Below are 19,257 nucleotides of genomic sequence, written 5' to 3' on the forward strand. Positions count from 1 at the left end.
TTAAGACTTTCTCATACTGTTAACGTTTGGCTGATTTCAATCTCACGAAGATTCAAATTTGTCTACTTTATTTCAATATGTTTTTCATTTTCTCAGATTAATATTCTGCAGCTCACCTGTGATGAAACAGCCCAATTCAAAAACTGCATTTTATAGTACGCAAAGTAGTACTACTCACGTACTACAAAATGCAATTTACAAACTTACAACGTTTTTAAATTGATTAAATGAATAACTTTTTTCAAGTTTACTCAATATTTAGTCAAAACAAGAATGGTAGTATTTTTTTAAATTATTGTTTATAAATAAACCTAATTAATATATTCAAATCACTTTATTATTTAAAACACATTTAATCAGAGGAGTGATTTTTTATTATTATTTCCAGATTAATAATAATATTTCAAAATACATTTACATCTATATTCTACATTAAAATATTTGTATTTGTTGTTAAGTAATAAACTTTATTAAATTTACCTATACGTTCTCATAGGGAGATTTTCATCTTCCTAGTGGATATCTTCGCCCCAGTGGCAGGTGTGTCCATGCAATAGGCAAAATGTAAAGTACAGTCATGAAGTTATTCAAGTAGTAAAGTAAATACAATTGTATGAGACTCCACCCCCTCACTGGACAGGGTAGAGAAACATAAGCCTACACCGAGGTGTAACTATCCACTCTGAAACGTGAATAGCAAAAACCACGAAAGATGCCCCTAGGTGCAATGGTAATTCATCTATTTAAGGACTTTTTTATCTGTATCCTGCTCTTTGATAACTAACTTTTTTTGGCTGCCTCAGTGCTGAATGTAATGTATTGCCCAGACGGAATGCAATACAGGTTCTAGAATTGCAGACTGACTAAAAATATTAGTGACAATTATAAATATGCCCTTTGGAGTAGCGAACACAAGTTAGAACAGATTGACCCAGCATTGACCCAGAGCATTTGTTTTGACCATTAGTTGCAGCTAAGGAATTGTACAACTTATGGCAATTAGTAGAGAACTGAAATTGAAAGGTTGTGTGTCCTTCTACATCTTTAGCAGTGACAAATTCAGATAGTAATTAATGAGATGTGAAAAAGTACAATTTAAATCAATGATTTAACCAAGGAAAAAAATCATAAAAAGATCAACGTCTATAACTGAGCAGGCACAATTGAGCTGCACTAGTAAAATCTAGTAAAAGTACGTAAGGTCTCTGCCACTAAGCAGCATCGTAATGATACATCTAGAACAAGTTTGGAAATGTATTAAAGATAACAAACAAATCATCTTCAAATCCAAAGCAACTCTGTTTTAGATGTTGCCTTTACAACATCTTTTAAATGCAAAGAACATTTGAAAGAAGTAAAGGAAGACTCTCACAACTACTAGAGTGTGGAAACCATGGATGACAATGAAATGAACATTACCGACAACATTACAATATATTGTACTAAGACGTATTCTACCTAATCATAGAAAACGGTGTAAAATTAATTATTTTGTAACTAACTTCAGTACATATGGACATTAAGGTGCCAAGCAATCTATAATCAGTGATTTAAGTGAAATCGCCACCTGATATAATGAATGACATCACACAAGGAGCCAATAATCATAGTAGAATGATCACACAAGATTTGGGAACCATAAAACAAATGAAGCAGTTATGATAACTAAACGCATCATCAAATGTGGTTCATTTTTATGTCCACAGCAAATATCTTATAAAGCACAGTCACCAACAGCACACACATGAGAAAATCGGAATGTATCACAAATAGACAATAAGGCACTATGACTGAGGGCACTTCCTCCCACTATCCATTCTCCCACTGCCTCCCACCATCTATTCTCCTACTGCTTTGCAGATAATTTCGATCAAATGTTGACAATAAAATACACTAAATATATGATCACTCTCAGTCACTGGTGCAGTAAGTCCTTTGGATAACTGAGCTATGTACTGTTCCAAGATCCACTGTTAGGTTTCCAGCACGACTTTGGGTATTTCCATATCCATTTTACTATCATGTAAGATATTACCTATTTGGAGTCATATACACCCACCATTGAACTAGTGGAGCACAGTCAGACAACAGAAGGGTTACTGATCAATCTGAGAGTAATCAGGAGTGTCTCTATGGGAGCTTTTGGTAATTATTGCATGTTTATGATGCCATACATGAGGTCACTTTCTTTTAAAGATGACATGCTCTTGATAAAATTTTGATCTCTTGATCTGTGGTCTTGATAGTTCAGTATTGGCATGAGAAATACATATGAGGAACCGTGACGAGACTAAATGAGGGCTAATAAACAGAGTTTTAACAGAAGAATTTTAAATGTTGATTTGTGTGGAGGGACCGGATGTTATGCTTTAAGATATTGGAATCAATTACCAGTGTCTTCTTAAATTGTGAGCATGTGCATACACCTTTTGTGTATGGGTCATAATTGCACGTGGTGTAATAAACTTCGCACCCTCTGAATTTTTCACACTTTAAATTTCAGCAGGTCACACTTGTAGAAATGTATCAAGGGAGCAAGACAAGGTAAATACTGAGCGGTGAAAATTTTGGTGCAAAAGGCACCAAAATCCACACATTATGTCCCATTTTTAGTGGCAAACTCGCAATCTGTGCTATTTACCACACAATTCCGAATTGTGAGGTTTCAGATTTTGCAGGTTTCAATAAAACCCAAATACCTTAAGGCACTCAAAATCGAGGCCACAGAGTATGTACTTGATCTGTGGATGGTTTAAGGGAACATAACTTCTTACCACACTCCATTTTAATGATTTTAAATATTGGACTTTTGGATACATACATTTTAACAGTTTATCTTTCGTATTTTTCTTTCTTTTTTTTAAACCAATTTTATTTGCATTTGGCTACATATGAAATATACATGTCACATCATTATCAAGATACCCCATATCTGACCAGTGTCCCCCTCCTGGAACTAGTAATGACCATACATTATGAAAATATCAACACAAGTGTCAGCTCATGCACTGAACTCAAAAAATAAAAACAGTAACGGTATAAAATAGGGCAGGTCATGCAGAACCCACAATGCAGTCAGTACTATTAGCATCGCTGGTAAAGGGTCCTTTCCATCACGGATCCATACTACACCCAGTTCATAGTTTTCCTTATTCATTGGTATGCTTTGAATCATGTTTTATGTTTGTATCTGATAAGCTGGTTTTATTGTCTGGTGTTAAAGATATATACTGTTCAAAAGCTAAGAAAATCTAATCTAATATTGATTAGGTGAAAGTCTTCCTAGTCGTCTTTTGACAACCTATGCACATACAACAAAACGTTAATGCAATGAAGATAAAATATTGGAAAATAGTAAATTACATTGTGATTGGCCTTCAATTTTACTTTTCCGTGATGTTCTTTTATAATTTTGTGTGTTTTTTTTAACTTTGTTTTACTCTCTGTTTTTACCATGAAAACATTTTATATTCTTAACAGACTTGACAATTCGGGGCTCTATCCTCTATGGAAACTGAAGTCTGATACCGGTAATATCAAGGTCTGGATTTTCTCGGTATTATGGTAACTGTGCCAATACTTTGGAGCTCAGTGAATGTATATCATTGTTAAATATAAAATGAACTATCATGATACACAATACAGTTTTACACAGTAACTAAAGGAAAAAGGGTTAATAAATCATATAATTCATTATACAGATATGAAGGTAAACTTTGTATAGTTTAGGCAAATATGATTTATTGCTATCGGAAATAGAAACATTGCCACATACATGCAAATCTTACTGATGCACATTTGCTCATAACTATGAAGGCTATCATTGCCACAAATGGGCTGGAAGGAGGTTTTAGCTGTGGAGCCTTAGAAAATTCAATATTTTGTATTGGCTCGATATAGGTTCATTTAACATTTGTATACATCGTAATTATAAGGTATAGATAGTTGTACAGTTTTGGAAACATCTTAAAACAGCTCCACTTTTTGATGTATAAGTATTAGTTGCTAAGCTTTTAATTGTTGATGTTTTCCGTAAATATATTTGGCTTTGCATTTTTTCTTCAATTTCTTTGAATATATGTTTTTTGCATCAGTATTTTTCATGTTGTACATTTGCCACAGTTCCTTTGGGGATTAAAGCAATGAAAGCATTGATTCAACCCTATCTTTCTGTGTTGCCCTATAAACAGTAGTGAGGAACATAGCCCATCTTCTCTAAATATGCTCTGAATGAAGACGTGGCTGGCTTGCTTCATGCATTTTTTATAAGTAGGGACCACCTTTCTTGCGTTTTGAATGGCCCAGTCAGGTTAGGGCAATGCAATCTTGAAATTAACAGAACGCTAGGACATGGCTCAGATGAAATTGATGAGAATTTTAGAGGAAAAGAAGGTTGTAGGACAATTTGATGTTTTTTTTTAAATGGTACACTTCAGTAAGCATCTATAATGATGCACATATACTCAAGTACAGATAATCATTTTGTTGCAGGGTAGCAGATGTTTATTCATATTGTTAAACTAGGGCTTATTGGGAGACAGTGTGGTTCTCGCACCATCCACTTTGTCATTTGTTATGTTATGTTATAATGGATTTATACCGCGCACAAATACTCAAGAGTGTCCTGGCGCGCAAAATAACAGTGACCCGATGGAGCGAAACTTTAACACGACTGCTTGAAGAGGAAGGTTCTCAGTTGCTTTTTTAAAAGTCTGAGGTCCTGAGTGTTCCGTAATTCCAGGGGCAGGGAGTTCCATGCCATAGCTGCTTTGACCGACAGAGACTGACCCCGCAGCCGTGTTCTGCTGAAACGTGAGGTCACCATCCGTCGGTGGGTGGCTGAGCACAACGATCTGTCATAGAAAGCAAAACGCTTCCTGATTTACATAGGTCCAAGATCGTGCAGAGCTCTGTGTGCCAGAGTAAGAGCTTTAAATTGCACTCTCTGAGCCACAGCCAGCCAATGCAACTTGCTTAAATGCTGTTTTACGCTAGATGTTTCAGAGATGTTAAACAGAAGTCTAGCCGCGGCATTCTGTATGGTCTGTAGTTTTTTTAGTAGGTATCCAGGAATCCCCACATATATAGCATTGACATAATCAATGCGGGAGAGAATGAGAGCACGAACGACCATTTCCTTGGCCGGCCTCGGAAGCAAAGGGAAGAACCTTCTAAGTGACTTGAGGGTGCCAAAACAAACTCCAGTGAGTTTCTTAATTTGCTCTGTGAACTGCAGGTCCTCTTCAAACCAGACCCCCAAGTTTTTTGCTGGAGCACCCTCAGAATTAGGTCGTGGGAAGTCTGGAGGCCATAAAGATTCTCTGAAGGCGGGCGGGAACTGATAAAATAAAATATTTGTGTACAACTTCTGGTTTTTTTTAAGTCAAAATGCCTCATTCACTTTTATACCCATTCCGATGTCTCCTTTCTTATTATTCCTGGATCTCCAAATGTCTTTGATTCAGTTACTGCTCAAAAAATGCCCCTCCTAGTCCACCCTATAACAGACAGGTGTGAGAGCTTTGTGTCTCATTTTTGGCATGATTTACATTCATGAGTTTGGTAGGGAGCTCTGTAGCCCTGAATAAAACCGTTTGCCATATTTTGGCATTTGAATGGTCGAAACATGTTGGCAATCGGTTATGATTAAGTGAAACATTTATTTAAATCACTACTCATGTATCGCTTGTTTTTAACTCATATCAAAGGTACCCAAAATAAAGAAATATTCTTGGGGTATACCCCTTAGGTATTTTAGTTGAACCTTTGTCTACTGTCCTGTAAATAATATCAAAGAACTCCCATGTTTGGTTGAGTCCACTGTAGTAGTACCATCTTACTCCAGTGTGGGATGTCGTCAAGGATTAAGTATGTCACGATAAGTTGTGGGTGAGGCGAGCCCTCAAATATCTATTTTTGAGCTAATAGGTAAGCCGGTCTTTAGTACTTGGGGAAATAATGTTGCCCTCTAAGTACCAAAAATACCCAAGCATTTTGTGTGTGTTATTTTCTATCCTTCTGAGAAACCTTCTGAGAAGCCTGGGAATATCTGGCTTGTCTGATACTTATTTTTAAATGCACTGCAATGGCCGGAGGCGCCTTCTTTCTCCTCTTGACATAAAAAGGGGAGGTTAGTGTATATTTTCATGGGCAGGCTTCTGACTTTTTTTTTTAACCCGAAAGTGTTTTACTAACTGAAAAAGCAGTGTCAACAAGTGTTAGAGTGACTTCTGAGATCTGCATGCTGGGGTCAAAGTATATTTCCATTATGTACACAGGCACGGCCTTTAATTAAAAGATGAATCCCAGTGCACAGAAGAAGCACTCAAGATAGCACCAGAGGATTGCACCAAACAAAGTCGGATCTTTTGACCATGCTAAAGTATTTAGAGTGGTATACAAAAGACACGCAAATGGGCTGATTTAAAAATAAACATGTTGGGTCATGTCAGTGAAATATTCTCACGAGGTAAGGGTTTTCCCTTTTCAGTATGTGTATTAACAATAAATTGGTACAGTCATAATTTAAGAGTAATAGGGATGTGGAATGTGTTGTACCAATTATGAATTATCAAACGTGTTTAGCCATCTTTTTAAATGACTATGGTAAACAATCTAATTGATACAATGGACTTCATCGATCTTCAATACAATCATGACCGCATAACAAACCAAGACTTCTAGTGCACGTGTTTGTCATAAAGGGACATAAAATGACAATAAGCCAGGGACTTGTGACTGGCAATGCCTCGACAGAGCGTCAAACGGTATTAGTTAAAGCTTTGTAAAAGTGTTGCTGCACAAGTCAATAAACTGTGTATAAAGGTACACAAAGACATCAACATTGACAGTACCGGAGAACGTTCTGGACAAAATTACAACAAGAGTGAACACCACCAGCATGCAATCATTTCATCCGGACAAAAGTTACATGTTTTAAAAATAATATATGTCATTGGAGGCGGGCAATGCTGAAATAATAATAGGAAACCACCAAACATAAGTGAAGAGAATTGTCCATATGTTGATTCAAGAAGCAACAGCATCTCACTATTCGTGAACATGATTCTCATAATCTGCATCTGCTGCTTCGGTGTTTTATTCGTGTCTCAGTGTAACACGAAAATCCCCTTTGTCTATACCCCCTTTATATTCACGAAAGAACCTAGTTCGTCCGGCAGAGTACAACTATACCATTGAAAGATCCTGAGAGAAGGAAGAATTTCTCAGAAATAGGCAGCCTCCCTCCCACTAATTGGAGATCACTTCCCGTTATGTAGGGTCTAAGGCCCTCCCTCCGCCCTTGCCTCCCATGGAGAGCTCCGGACAGCGAGTTCCAGTCTAGGACTGTGGTGACAGCAGGGCGAGTAAACAGAGCTGATAGAACTGGACAGGTCCATTCTTTCCTTAAAATTATGCAGTCTTACAGATTTGTTTGACATAATCCAAAGTGCTCTTTCATGAAGGGCTACACATTTCTCATTGTTTTTTCGTGACTCTGGTATGCTAGTACGTATATATACACACGCAGACACACACACACACACACACACACACACATATATATGTATATACACACACACACACACACAGAGATAGGATGTATTTCTGCGCACACACTTTTTGACCAATAACTTAATAAAAACACTGTTGAACGGATACTACAAAGGAAGAAGCAACTTTATAGAAACAGGATTTACTCAAGATGCATTCATTGCAGATGCAGGGTTTATTTTATAAGTAAAGCTCAAAACATTCAAACTAAGAAACTCAACAGAGAAAAATGTAGTAAACATTTTGGTAGTAACACAAGTAAAATGTTGATGCTTTTCCAGCCATTTCCTCTTCACTAAATCTAAGTGTACATATAGTACCATTGGCGCACATTATTTGTAACAGAATCCTTCATCTGTTAATACTTAATCGCTCTGTGTAAGAAAGGTGGCAGTGGCAGCCTTTATGCCAGTATAGTACAGCACTTTCAGGACTGACAAACCTTAGCAGTCTGTGAAAGATCACATTATCCAAAGTCATTATTAGTGAGGCATCACGGTGACGCTTTGTGCAGAGCAGAATTCAAGCAACTGTCGGATTCCTCACGTGACTGCAACTAAATGTAACAATTCAAATTAAGTCTGACGTGTGTGCAATGTGGCCATTTTTCTCTGGGAATATGCAGTCTGCATAGTAGCCCGATTCTGCACTATTTTTGGCTGGGATGAATTTGTTAAGAGTGCTTACTCACACTCAGTTGGGTTACCCTTTATTTTGTGTACTTTGCCGCCATATTTGCTGGTAAATATATTTTGCAAAACATCAATTGTTAGCTTAACAGCAGAAGAATAACATTAAATGTAAGCTTTTGCTACTGTACACCAGCACATCACTTTAAACTGGAACTCCAAAACACAATCATTAGAATTGACCATAGAGCCCACCAAATACACTGAAACAAGCCTATGTACTGTTGGCCCATCTCATGACAGGCATAAGAATTACAATATCTGGCGAGCACAATTTAAAAGAGTAGTGCATTATAATCATACGAATAAACAAAAGCACTCTTGAAATCTCTAAGAATGACTCTCAGCTAGCTACCACGGGTGGTCAGCATAAAAAAAAAAACTTGTTCTCACCTGTATTCCTGCGCGGAAGGGTGGTGATTTTGTCCTGAATGTCGAATAATTCCTGACATTATGGACGCGATGTCGTTTTCTATCATCTCCTTTAGGGGGAAAAACGGGGGGTGTGAGAAATAATTTTCCTCGCAAAAGGGTAGCTATCCAGCGTTTCAGCACAGCTTGTATAATACATAAGGCTCGAAGAGAAGATCATATCACTAGGGTACTAAAAATTACCCTTAACTTTGGTATCAAAATTCAGACGGAAATATCAGAGACCTTCTACGGGTAAAGTTTGCACCCCTGGCCTGTAGAAAATGGACCATAAAAATTTAAATTACCTCGGTGGAAAAGTCAAAAACTATTATACTAAATTGTTTTTCTATAAAAACACTTATGACTTTAGCAAAAAGATATAGGATGTGAGCCTTCTTCTCGGAAACAGCTATCTTTGATGCCGGACTTGGTTGGAATGCACAACTTGCGTTTTATGACATTTAAAATCACAACAAATTAGTACTCATGGCAGTTTCCTCAACATCATTTATCTAAGAACGATCACCGCTTCTGCAAACTCCTCATTCTACAAATGTTCCCAGGCACGCACAAAGCAAATTCCTGTTTGGTTTTCTTGCCCCACTTAAGACTTCCTTTTACAAAAAAATGAAAAACAAAAGGCTGCATAAAAGAAATGACCTAGAGGTGCTTCGTGAAAGAGAACAGATTCTGACAGCACTTGAAAGGACCAGCTCAGCAGAAAAGAAAGCCCACATGTGCCAGTGCAAACCAGTGCTTTTCACAAGAATAATTACATTAAAATAGGAGCAAAAAGGATGTTGCGATGTTTTTCATAGCTGAAGAAATAATTATTGAGCTCCAGCACAGTGCAAGTGCCGGTGGGAGTTTTACCTGTGGTGGCTGTGCTGCTGTCTGCTGTGTATGGGGGTCTCTCGCTCTCTCTTTGTGACTTGACTGCAGACTCTTGTCTCGAACCGTTTTTAAATTTCCCTCTCAGGAGCTGTCCAGCCCGGCGCATGCGCAGTCTCTGCAAAGACTTCACAGGGTCAGTTATAGGGCACAGTCAATGGGATACGGGAATGTCCCATCACAGTCAATGTTTCTTTTTTCTCCTCAGCCGCCTTTGTCCCCCCCAAACGATATTTTTACTACAAGCCTCTTGTTTCGTCACAGGGTGTGGTATTTTAATCTGGCCTCCATCCTTTTTCAACGTGGGAAAGAAAACAGGCGCAAATTCCCATAAGGGGCTTATATTGTCGCTAGAAAACTCTTCACGGCTGGGGCAAATACCGAGGTAGGGAGAAAAGGTGATCGGGTCCGTCTGCGCAAGCAAATACAATTTATAAACAAATGCTTTCTTAAAACCTTTTTAGAAGAAAAAACATTTAGAAGCTGATTAAATTTAAAAACGATCGTAGTTTGGAGCTGAAACACCTGTTATGGGTTACTGTGTCTTTAAGAAAGTTGTGTGAGCGCTCGAACTCCTCTCTACATTCTCAGCGATTTCTAAGGCCTGACGGACGTCCCCACTGGAAGGCCAAGAGCTTCCCAAAACTCTCTTTCAGAAAGATGATGGTTGTTCTGGGAGAAAAAAAGTATCTGCTTGAAAGATCACCCCTTTTCTTGCAAGTGGACCCGCCCCGGACATGTCCCTTGAGGAAATAAATAAAAGCGTTGGGATAGTCCAAATCCGAAACGTGGGGAGAGCAGGCTGAATGACTTGCGTGCTGCTGCCAGTGAATGATTCCTGAACTCGGGCTGGGAGTTTGCGGTGGCTTCTTGGTGTGCGCTGGTGCTGCAGCCGGGACGTCCTCTGCAGCTGCCTTCTCCAGAATTAGGAGCCTCTCCCGCCTGCTGCTACCGCCTCTGTGGCTCTCTGCGCCGGGCAGCTACGTGTACGTGGGGCTCGACCTCTGAAGTGAAACTGTTTGGCACAAGTGGCTGATCCGCCTCAGCTTGCTCCCCTGGTCCCGCCGCTGAGCCCGCGGTTCAGCCCGGGCTGCAGCACCGCATTCGCGGGAAAGGCGGCCGGGGTGGCGCGGGGGTTTGGGGGAGGGGACATTTCTGCCTTCCCTGAAGTGAAGACGAAAGAGATTGAGAGGGCGGAGGGCAGGCTTCATTGTCTCTGAGGAGAAAAACAACTGCCCAGAAAGACCCAATTACATGCTCCTGCTTCGTGGATTCGCTTTTACTGGCAATTAACCACAAATGAATAGAAACAGCCCTGCGAAGACCTGGTCTTTCCCACTCCCCTCTTTCCGCTGGTTCCGGGTTTCGTAAAAGCTCAGAGTGACACCAGTTTTATAGCGGAGACGTTTCTTCAACAGCATAACTGGTTTTATTGCCGCGGCCGTTCTATATTTTTTTAATTACCTGTTACTTTTAAGACCAGTTCGTACAAGCGACAGATATTCATACTTCGCTTCGGATAAATATTATTATTTATTTCACAGAGTGTCTAAATCGCTACTCTGCAGCTACTTTCAAGTTATTTATTGCACACTAAATTGGTACCTTCATTATCTTTTATATATCTTAACGTAATGTTGGATATATATTGGCAAGCACTTGTGATTCTCATAATCTTGTTGATTTCGAAAAGTACAGCTGTTGGCCTGCCTTGCATTTTATACTCCAAACTGTTGCAACGCCCCTTTGAAGCCAATTTATTTAAGTGAGCTCAATTTTAGAGCGCACACCCTTAGGGATACGTTGTGCCTGATGAGTAGTTAACATTTGTTGGGCCAGAGCGGAGGAGGGCAAAAACATGTCTAACCCGCAAAATGATTTTCTCCTTGCTCACATTTCTGCCTTTCAACATCCACCAGTCTCAACTCTTAAAAGCGCTTCTTTATCTCCAAAGATTCACATAATGTTCTCATACAATTTTGTAATACCCATTGCTCCAACCTGTATCCTTTATGACCATACTTTTCTGATCGACCCATACTCTCAACATACGGTTTTTACCCCCCCCCCAAAAAAATAATCTTGCCTTAGTTACTACTGCTTCCCCTTTCTTGCAGTTCTTCCGTGCAGACCTGTAATAATGGGTTTGTCTCTTTCCTTGTCGTCTTCAATTTTGCCAAACTTGCTCTCCCTTAAAGTTGTCCCTCCCGTGTCAGTGCAGAAAAGAGGAGGGTTCCAAGGACTGGTACAGAGGTCACAATTTGGTGTAGTAGAGAATACCATGCTTAATCAGGACTTTACCTCCATGTCACGTCTTCCCAGTTGCAGTCCCTTCTGAGGACATACACAAGCATTCTAGTAGCTCAGCAGTTGTAACATTTTAGTAAAGAAACAAATGAGAAGCAAGTCCAATCTCAGTTCTTTCGTTAGCCACCTTTGTACAATGACCCGAAAAAAGTAGATTTCTTTTTTATCAGAAACTTGATTCATAAATCCTTCAAGTGATAGCAGATTCAATGCCTACACAAGTCTATTCTGACCCTTTTCACCTTACCTTTGCAATGTCTGGGGACCCTCAAGTGGAACATCATGCTCAGAAAGTATAATAGGCAATATTGAGTTATTAGTTTTTCCTTGCTACCCTTGGAGAATAGAGACATTAAGAATACATCAAATCACTTGTAATCTTTTGAGTGAATCTGCCCATTTATATCAGCTCTACGCCTGCCTGTCTCATTTTTCTCTCTCAATTCAGAGCCTTGCTATTTTGCACTGTATTCTTCTTTCGATACATCTCTCTTAGAATAGTCTTTCCAGTCCAAAGTCAGTTACTTTCTTACTTCAAACCGTTTTTTGTTGTTTATACCATCACCATCTATAAAAATCAGCCTCTACATTAGTTATCTTCTGATATGCTCTTTGTTAGAAATATCAGTCTTTTGTGTGGTTATCCTCACATTTTTGCCATATCTGTTTTGCTGGATTGAGAATTCTGTGCATATTACCCCTGCTAACCTGGAGTAAAGGGCCTGTCCCCCCCATCAAACATGTTGAATATGGTTAATTCAATTTGGAATATTTAGCTTTCATATAAGGCCAAAATATACTGTGTAGAAATACACCTATCAATCAGAAAGGTAAATGTCACTTGAGGACTGCACCACTGATTGTGACAGACCCATGTAGCTTGACTGCAGCAACTTAAACTTGCTGTACAGACCTGTCAAAATAACCCTTTTTGAGAGGCGGAATCCCTGCTTTTAAATATTACTAAGTCACTGAAGTACATCTTGGTGCCCAAAAGGTAAACTGGCTAATATTTAAAAGTGGAACGTGTGAAATCAAAATAGACAAGTTCTTCCAGTGACAAGGCCTCAAAAGCTATTTTCCCTGGCAGGGCTGTTGCTGAATCCTAGAAAATGTAAAATCATAGATTAAAAATCTATAACTTTTGACAAAAAACAGCTGCAATGGTCCTTCTGAAACTTTTTTTCATATTTATTAAACGTCTAATGCATTGTTGAATATAGACTTTTAATGCATATTTAGGAAAAGTAACTTTAGAAAGTTGCCTTTTTCCTGCCTGAAGCTCCTGGAGACTAATTTGCATTAGCTCTTCAGCAGCTGTCCAGGCAATATCTTGCTTCAATGAGGTGTGAAAACTACTCCCAGAATAAGAACAATGGCCTGAGCGTAGGGAGATGTTTTTAACCTCATAGGAAGACCAGTTGAGGTGAGCCCAGGAACTTCATTAACTTTTGAAAGGGCCTCTCCTAAATGCAAGGGGAGACCCAGAAAAGCTAACCCTTTTTTTGCCTAGCCAGCCCTGAGCCAACCTAGTAGAGGTGCAGCTATCATAGAACTGATTTGGAGTGGGCACATAGATGGGAACTGCTAATTTTCCTGGCTAGTGCCAACCACGAATGTGGCAACCTGAGGAACCCTTCTCAGGACATTTCTGGAACTGCGGAAGACCAGAAGAGAACTGGGCCTGCTGTCTGTGACCTAAGAAGAACCCCAAAAGATGGAACCTGCCCCGTCTTATACCCAGGGCAAAGAAGTAATCTCCAAGGGTCAGTTGGCTGATTTCTTTTGTGACTATTGGGACACAAGCAGCTGCAAGAGCCTTTTCCCTGAAGTGACTAGTTGAACAGTACCAACAATCTTGCTGAGGACATCTACTGCAGGGAATCCTGGCCCCTATGTGCTGTGCTTGCATTCCTGGGAGCCTTAGAATTGACCAGAGGAGCTGCTCAAGAAACTCTAAAAAAAAATTGGGACTTAGAAATTGTTTGGACTTCCAAGACCTCCAAAGCCAGTGCTCACTGTACCACTGGATTCAAGCTAACCTGGCTGATGAGGGGTGATACCCTGAAACCGGTCCCAGGATGCTTGTTTCTGGTCCAGGGAGGACCTGGCCTGGCAGTTTGGGCTGAACTGTTCCCATGGGGAGTAGGTTCAAGGCTTATTTGCATACGGCTGGGTCCAAACTGGGGTGGCGTGATGAGCAGAAAACGATGGATTAAACCCAGGTCAGTGACTGGGGGTGAATGATTGATTTGTTCAGCATTCCGTCCATCATCTTTTTTTTTGTTGCTTTTGTCGACCTAAGTCGAATGGGTATGCCCAGACGTGGGTCTCATGCTCACTGTGTCACTGAATTCAAGCTAAACTGGCTGATGAGGGGTGATTTATTTTATTTAAAGAGTTTTGTATAGCGCAAACAAGACCACATGGGGTATCAGAGAGCTTTATAGTTTTGCAGTTACGAAGGTACAAGAAATGTCGACAATAGCACAAACCTGACAAGAAAAGGACAAAAAAGATCTTAACAATCATAACAGTTCAATACAGACAAGAGTAAGATAGCGAGTCCTAGGGTGAAACTGGGGATCTAGTCCAGAAATGTCTTCATCAGAATCTCTTTAACTTTCCTATGAAGGAAGCCGTAGACAATAACGTAACAGTACTGGAAAGGGAGGAAATAGATCATAACAATCATAACAGTTCAATAAAGACAAGAGTAAGATAGTTAGTCCTTGGGTGAACTGGGGAACTACCCCAGACATTTCTTCATCAGAATCTCTTTAACTTCCCTTTTGAAGGAAGCCGTGGAATTATTCAGCCTCATTTCAGGTGGCAGGGAGTTCCAAATTCTTGATGCAATACCCGAGAATGCTCGATTGTAAGTTTTCTTTTTATGGAATTTCTGTGGGTTGAGTGGTAAAGTGCTAGAGCCCCTAGAGGATCTAGAGCCCCCAGAGAGCTAAAGTTTTTGTGCAAGATATAATGGGGTGTTGAAATGTAGAACTTTGTGGGTCATGCACGCAATTTTTAGATGTATCCTTGCTCATAAGAGAGCCAATTTAGAGATTTTAACTCAGGCGAGATGTGATGATATCTTTTGGAGCCTGTAATGAGCCTTGCAGCGGAATTGAGAGATGCCTTAAGAGGCGTTGTCTTCGATCTAGGAAGTCCGCATAGGGTTGAGCTACCATAATCCAGTTTAGAGATCACTAGTGCTTGCACCGTGGTCTTGAGGTTGTTGTGGGGTAGCAACGGTTTTATTTTCCATAGGATTCTCAATTGGAAGTTTGCTCCTTTGGTGAGAGCACTGATGTGCTTCTGCATGTTCAATGTTTATTCAGCATTATTCCTAGAGAGCTCATAGAAACAATGATGTTTGGAGTGCAGTTGAGGGCTGTAAGTTGATGCAACCATTTTGCAATGACTGGAGACTGTTTGTCTGGGGCGATGAGGACGAATTTTGTTTTGAGAGCATTCAATTTCAGATGATTGAATGCCAATCAACTTTGCGTTTCCTGAAGTACTGAGTTGAGCGATCTGATGTCCTCTGGGGAGGAGACTTTCAAGTACAGTTGAGTGTCATCAGCATACATGTCATAATGGATGTTGGACAATTTCAGGATTTCTGTTAGAGGATCCATGAATAGATTGAAGAGAGTAGGTGAAAGCGTGGACCCCTGTGATACCCCAGAGTGAGCGGAGAGGAGTTAGACAGGGACTGATTAACTTTGAGCCTTTGGGTTCTATTGTGTAGGAATGAGGAAATCCAGTTTAGCACAGTACCTGATAACCCCATCCTGTGCTTCAGTAGACCGATGAGGGTATCATGTTTGACGTATCAAAAGGGGATGAAAGGTTGAGGAGGATCAGAAGGCACAACTAATTTTGGTCCAGCATTCGTAGAGCATCATCAACAATGTGGGTAAGAGCAGATTCCGTGCTATGACCATGATGGAAGCCGGATTGGAATTTGTCAAGCAGTTGGAATTGCTCAATGTGGCTACATAGTTGGGTGTGTACGCATTTCTCGAGGAGCTTTGCCACAGTAGGAAGGGTGGAGATTAGACGAAAATTGTGGAGCTTAGTCTGGTCTGCCGCCGACTTTAGGCAAGCCGGGATCAAATCTTGAAGCAAAGAGGAGTTAACTATCTTCGTCCAGAGAGGGAGCATGGATGATCTGATCTCAATGAAGAGGTTCGGGGGCAAGGGATCGCTTAAACGGTTGGAAGGTTTCAGTGTAGCAAGAGTTTTGCGAATGGTGCTCCCATCCATGGTTTTAAATAGGCTCCAAGCGGCATTGTTTTTGGGAGGGAGAACCAGACATATGGGCACACCCAATCCAGAGGGTGGAAAGGTAGAAGGTAGATTCTCTCAGGCTGCCCGTAGTTCCAGTTCGATCTTTGTTAACTTATCACGGAAGAAAGCAGCAAAGTCCTCACAGTTAGGCTACTGACAGGGTTCCAGAAGGAATGGTTAGGTTGGATGTTAGATTGAAGCTTGATGAGTTCAAACAATTTTTTGGGTCAGTTTGTGGCTTGCTCTAGTTGTTTCTGTCATGCCCCGGGATCCGAATCGATAGACGGTCCAGTATATAAGGACCAAAGACGCATACGAACGCGCTTAGCGTTCTAGCTGGATGCCTGGTTTCCGTCCTCGCTTAGCTTGCCTGACTTCCGGATTGTACTTCCTGTTTCCGTTGTCGCGCTAATCGGCGCCGAGCCTTCTCAGGTTCTGCCCGTGTGTTTTGAGTCTTTCTGAAGAGACGTTATTGCCGTAAATTGCGAGCCTCTCTGTCATCTAGAGGCCCGCGTTTGCTCACGAAGCATACTGCGGCGATTCGCGAGCCTCTCGTCCATCTGGAGGCTCGCTCCTGCTTAAATAGCATTTTTTGATTCCCGCCAATTGCGGCGGATTTCGGAGTGAGTGCCAGTAATCTACCTTCCCCAGAGCTGCTGTGTCGTGGGGGTGCTCACTCCTGGGTGGTGGTTGGGTGTAGACACAAGCATATCCCCCGCACTGTGCCCTCGGTTCCCTCACTAAGGAGAAGCGTTTCCAAACTCCTCTACAGTTCATTACGCCCAAGTTGGTTCATATCTTCAGTTGAGTCCACACACTTCCTTTCCCTCCTTGCACCTGTTCAGCCATTTACCCACCTCCCTTCAGTGGTGCTGGTCTCCCCTGGAAACAGAAGACCGACTTATCCATAGGGGACGCTAGCGTGGACCACGCCATAGTGACCAGAGTTCTTCTGAAGCACGGTAACAGCGCTGTGCGCTACTCTTTTGTTCTTGCACTTAGGAATTTAACACGGGGTGGGTGAATATAATTATTACTGTTTTGTCTTTCTCCCTAGGAGTTATCCTATTCACACTACACCTTTTGCTATTACATTCCATGTGGAAATAGAGGGACGCAGTTGTATATCTTCCTAGTGAGTAAGAGGGGGAAAAGAATTGTGTATCATCATTAATGTTCTAGGTAGACCATTCACTGTATTGTTTGTCTTATAGGGTATATGAAGTAGAAGTTGGTTTGCTCCACGCCTGCCCCCCTCGTCCTTAGTCCCTTACTAATCCAGTGGAGGTGACATCTCTTATGCTAAACAAGACCCCCGTGGTATGTGGATTAGGGACTTGTCTCTGCCTGGGAAATGCATAAGGTGATATGTAGTATAAAGTAGAATTTTCTATTACAGCACGCACAGAGAAGAACCACGTCCTTGGTACCAACCAGCCACACCTCTGAAGTCACACCCTCCTTCCCTTGTTTTGTTACCCTGTTTTCCCCTGGCGTGCCATCCGGTTCTCTAGGGTTTGATAGAGACGGAGGGCCGTAGGGGAGGACGGAGACTTACTCTTCTGATTCCTGACGCTCCTGCAGAAGATCCTGCGAACCCTTACAGAACGCTAAGCCTAACAGTGTGTTCTGCCCGAGCGTCATGGACCTGGGAACAGTAACGTTGGCAGATGTAGCCAACATGATAGGCAATTTGCAGGCCGAAACTCAGGCCTTGGCGGCCAGAGTAGATACTTTACAGGGTCAACAGAGAGTGGCCTCTGCAGGAGAGAGAAGCACCAACCAACAACCCGTGATTCAAGTCACTACTCCCCAGTCCATTCCTCTAGCTCCACCTGAGCGCTTTGCAGGAGACGCAGCGAGATGTGCCGCTTTCCTCAGCCAATGCCAGTTGCACTTTTCGTGCAAGGCTAACTGCTTTCCTACGGAGCAGTCCAGGGTAGCCTTTGCCATATCTTATTTGAGCGGGTCCGCAGCAGATTGGGCGATACCCCTAGTAGATAGAGACGACCCATTGTTGTATAATTACGGAGCCTTTAGGAGAGAATTCCGTAAATTATTCGATCGCCACATGTATACTCATGCGGCGGATACCGAGCTGTTGGCTTTGAAGCAAGGCAGTCATGAGTTGGTACAATATATAACTACATTCCAGAGATTAGTGGTGGAGGCCAATTGGCCAGAGGAAAAGCGTGGTACGCTCTTCTACCGAGGGTTGCGGGATGACATAAAGGACGCGTTATCCCAAATAGTAGATTTACCCGCCTCTTGTTCTGACCTTATAGATTTGGTAGTCCAAATTGATCACAGGCTAAGAGAGCGAAAACACGAAAGAGGAAAGGGTGAACCTCGGTATGTCCTTTCCAAGGAGAAGAAGAGCGATTTACCCAAGTCTGTGGATGAGAGTGAGCCTATGCAAATAGGTATGGTGCGAGGCCCTTTGACACTCGAAGAGAGACAAAGAAGACGAGCAGAGAAACTCTGCATGTATTGTGGTAAAGCCGGTCATTTTGTAAGGGCCTGCCCGGTCAAGCCAAGCACTATCAACCGACAGGGAAACTAGAGGGTCCGGGGTCGTTTGAGGCCAGGCTCCCGGGCATTACAGGTTATGCGGTCTCCCCTGTTGATCAGGACATAGCTTCCACCTCACACTTTTACGTCCCAGCATATATCGTACATGAGCATCAGGGTCTTCATGTACGAATCATGATCGATTCTGGGGCTTCAGGGAATTATATGGATGTTGATTGGGCTAAGACCAATCTCATACCATGTATAAAGAAAGACGTCAGCAATAGGGTTACTGCTATTGATGGCAGACCTCTTAGCTCAGGGCCAGTAACACATCAAACAGAACAGCTACATATGAGTATCGAACCCCATCATCAGGAAGACCTATCCTTCGATCTGATCCATTCCCCGCATATTCCTGTTTTATTAGGGATCCCATGGTTAAAGCTCCACAATCCCATCATTGATTGGGAGAATTCCACCCTGTCGTTCCGACCTATCCAAGGGCAGGAGGCAGTGATAGCAGGTACTCTGGGACATAGTGCCTCGGAGACATTGGAACAGGTGCCCGAGTTACCCACATGCTACAATGATC

At 41.5% G+C, this 19,257-nt stretch overlaps 1 protein-coding gene across 1 annotated transcript in view; it reads right to left on the minus strand.

Moving 5' to 3' along the window:
- FOXN4 (forkhead box N4) overlaps window positions 1–10,522 on the minus strand; it is a 51,001-nt gene extending 40,479 nt beyond the window's left edge. The window contains exons 1-2 of the mRNA XM_085633863.1: window positions 9,531–10,522; window positions 8,637–8,725 (exon numbers count right to left, since the gene is read on the minus strand). Of these exons, the coding sequence (XP_085489989.1) occupies window positions 8,637–8,722 (86 nt within the window). The 5' untranslated portion in view covers window positions 8,723–8,725; window positions 9,531–10,522. The remainder of the gene's footprint in view (window positions 1–8,636; window positions 8,726–9,530) is intronic.
- Window positions 10,523–19,257: the final 8,735 nt, after the last annotated feature.

This window comes from Triturus cristatus, chromosome 11, assembly GCF_964204655.1.
Source record: "Triturus cristatus chromosome 11, aTriCri1.1, whole genome shotgun sequence".
Lineage (NCBI taxonomy): Eukaryota > Metazoa > Chordata > Amphibia > Caudata > Salamandridae > Triturus > Triturus cristatus.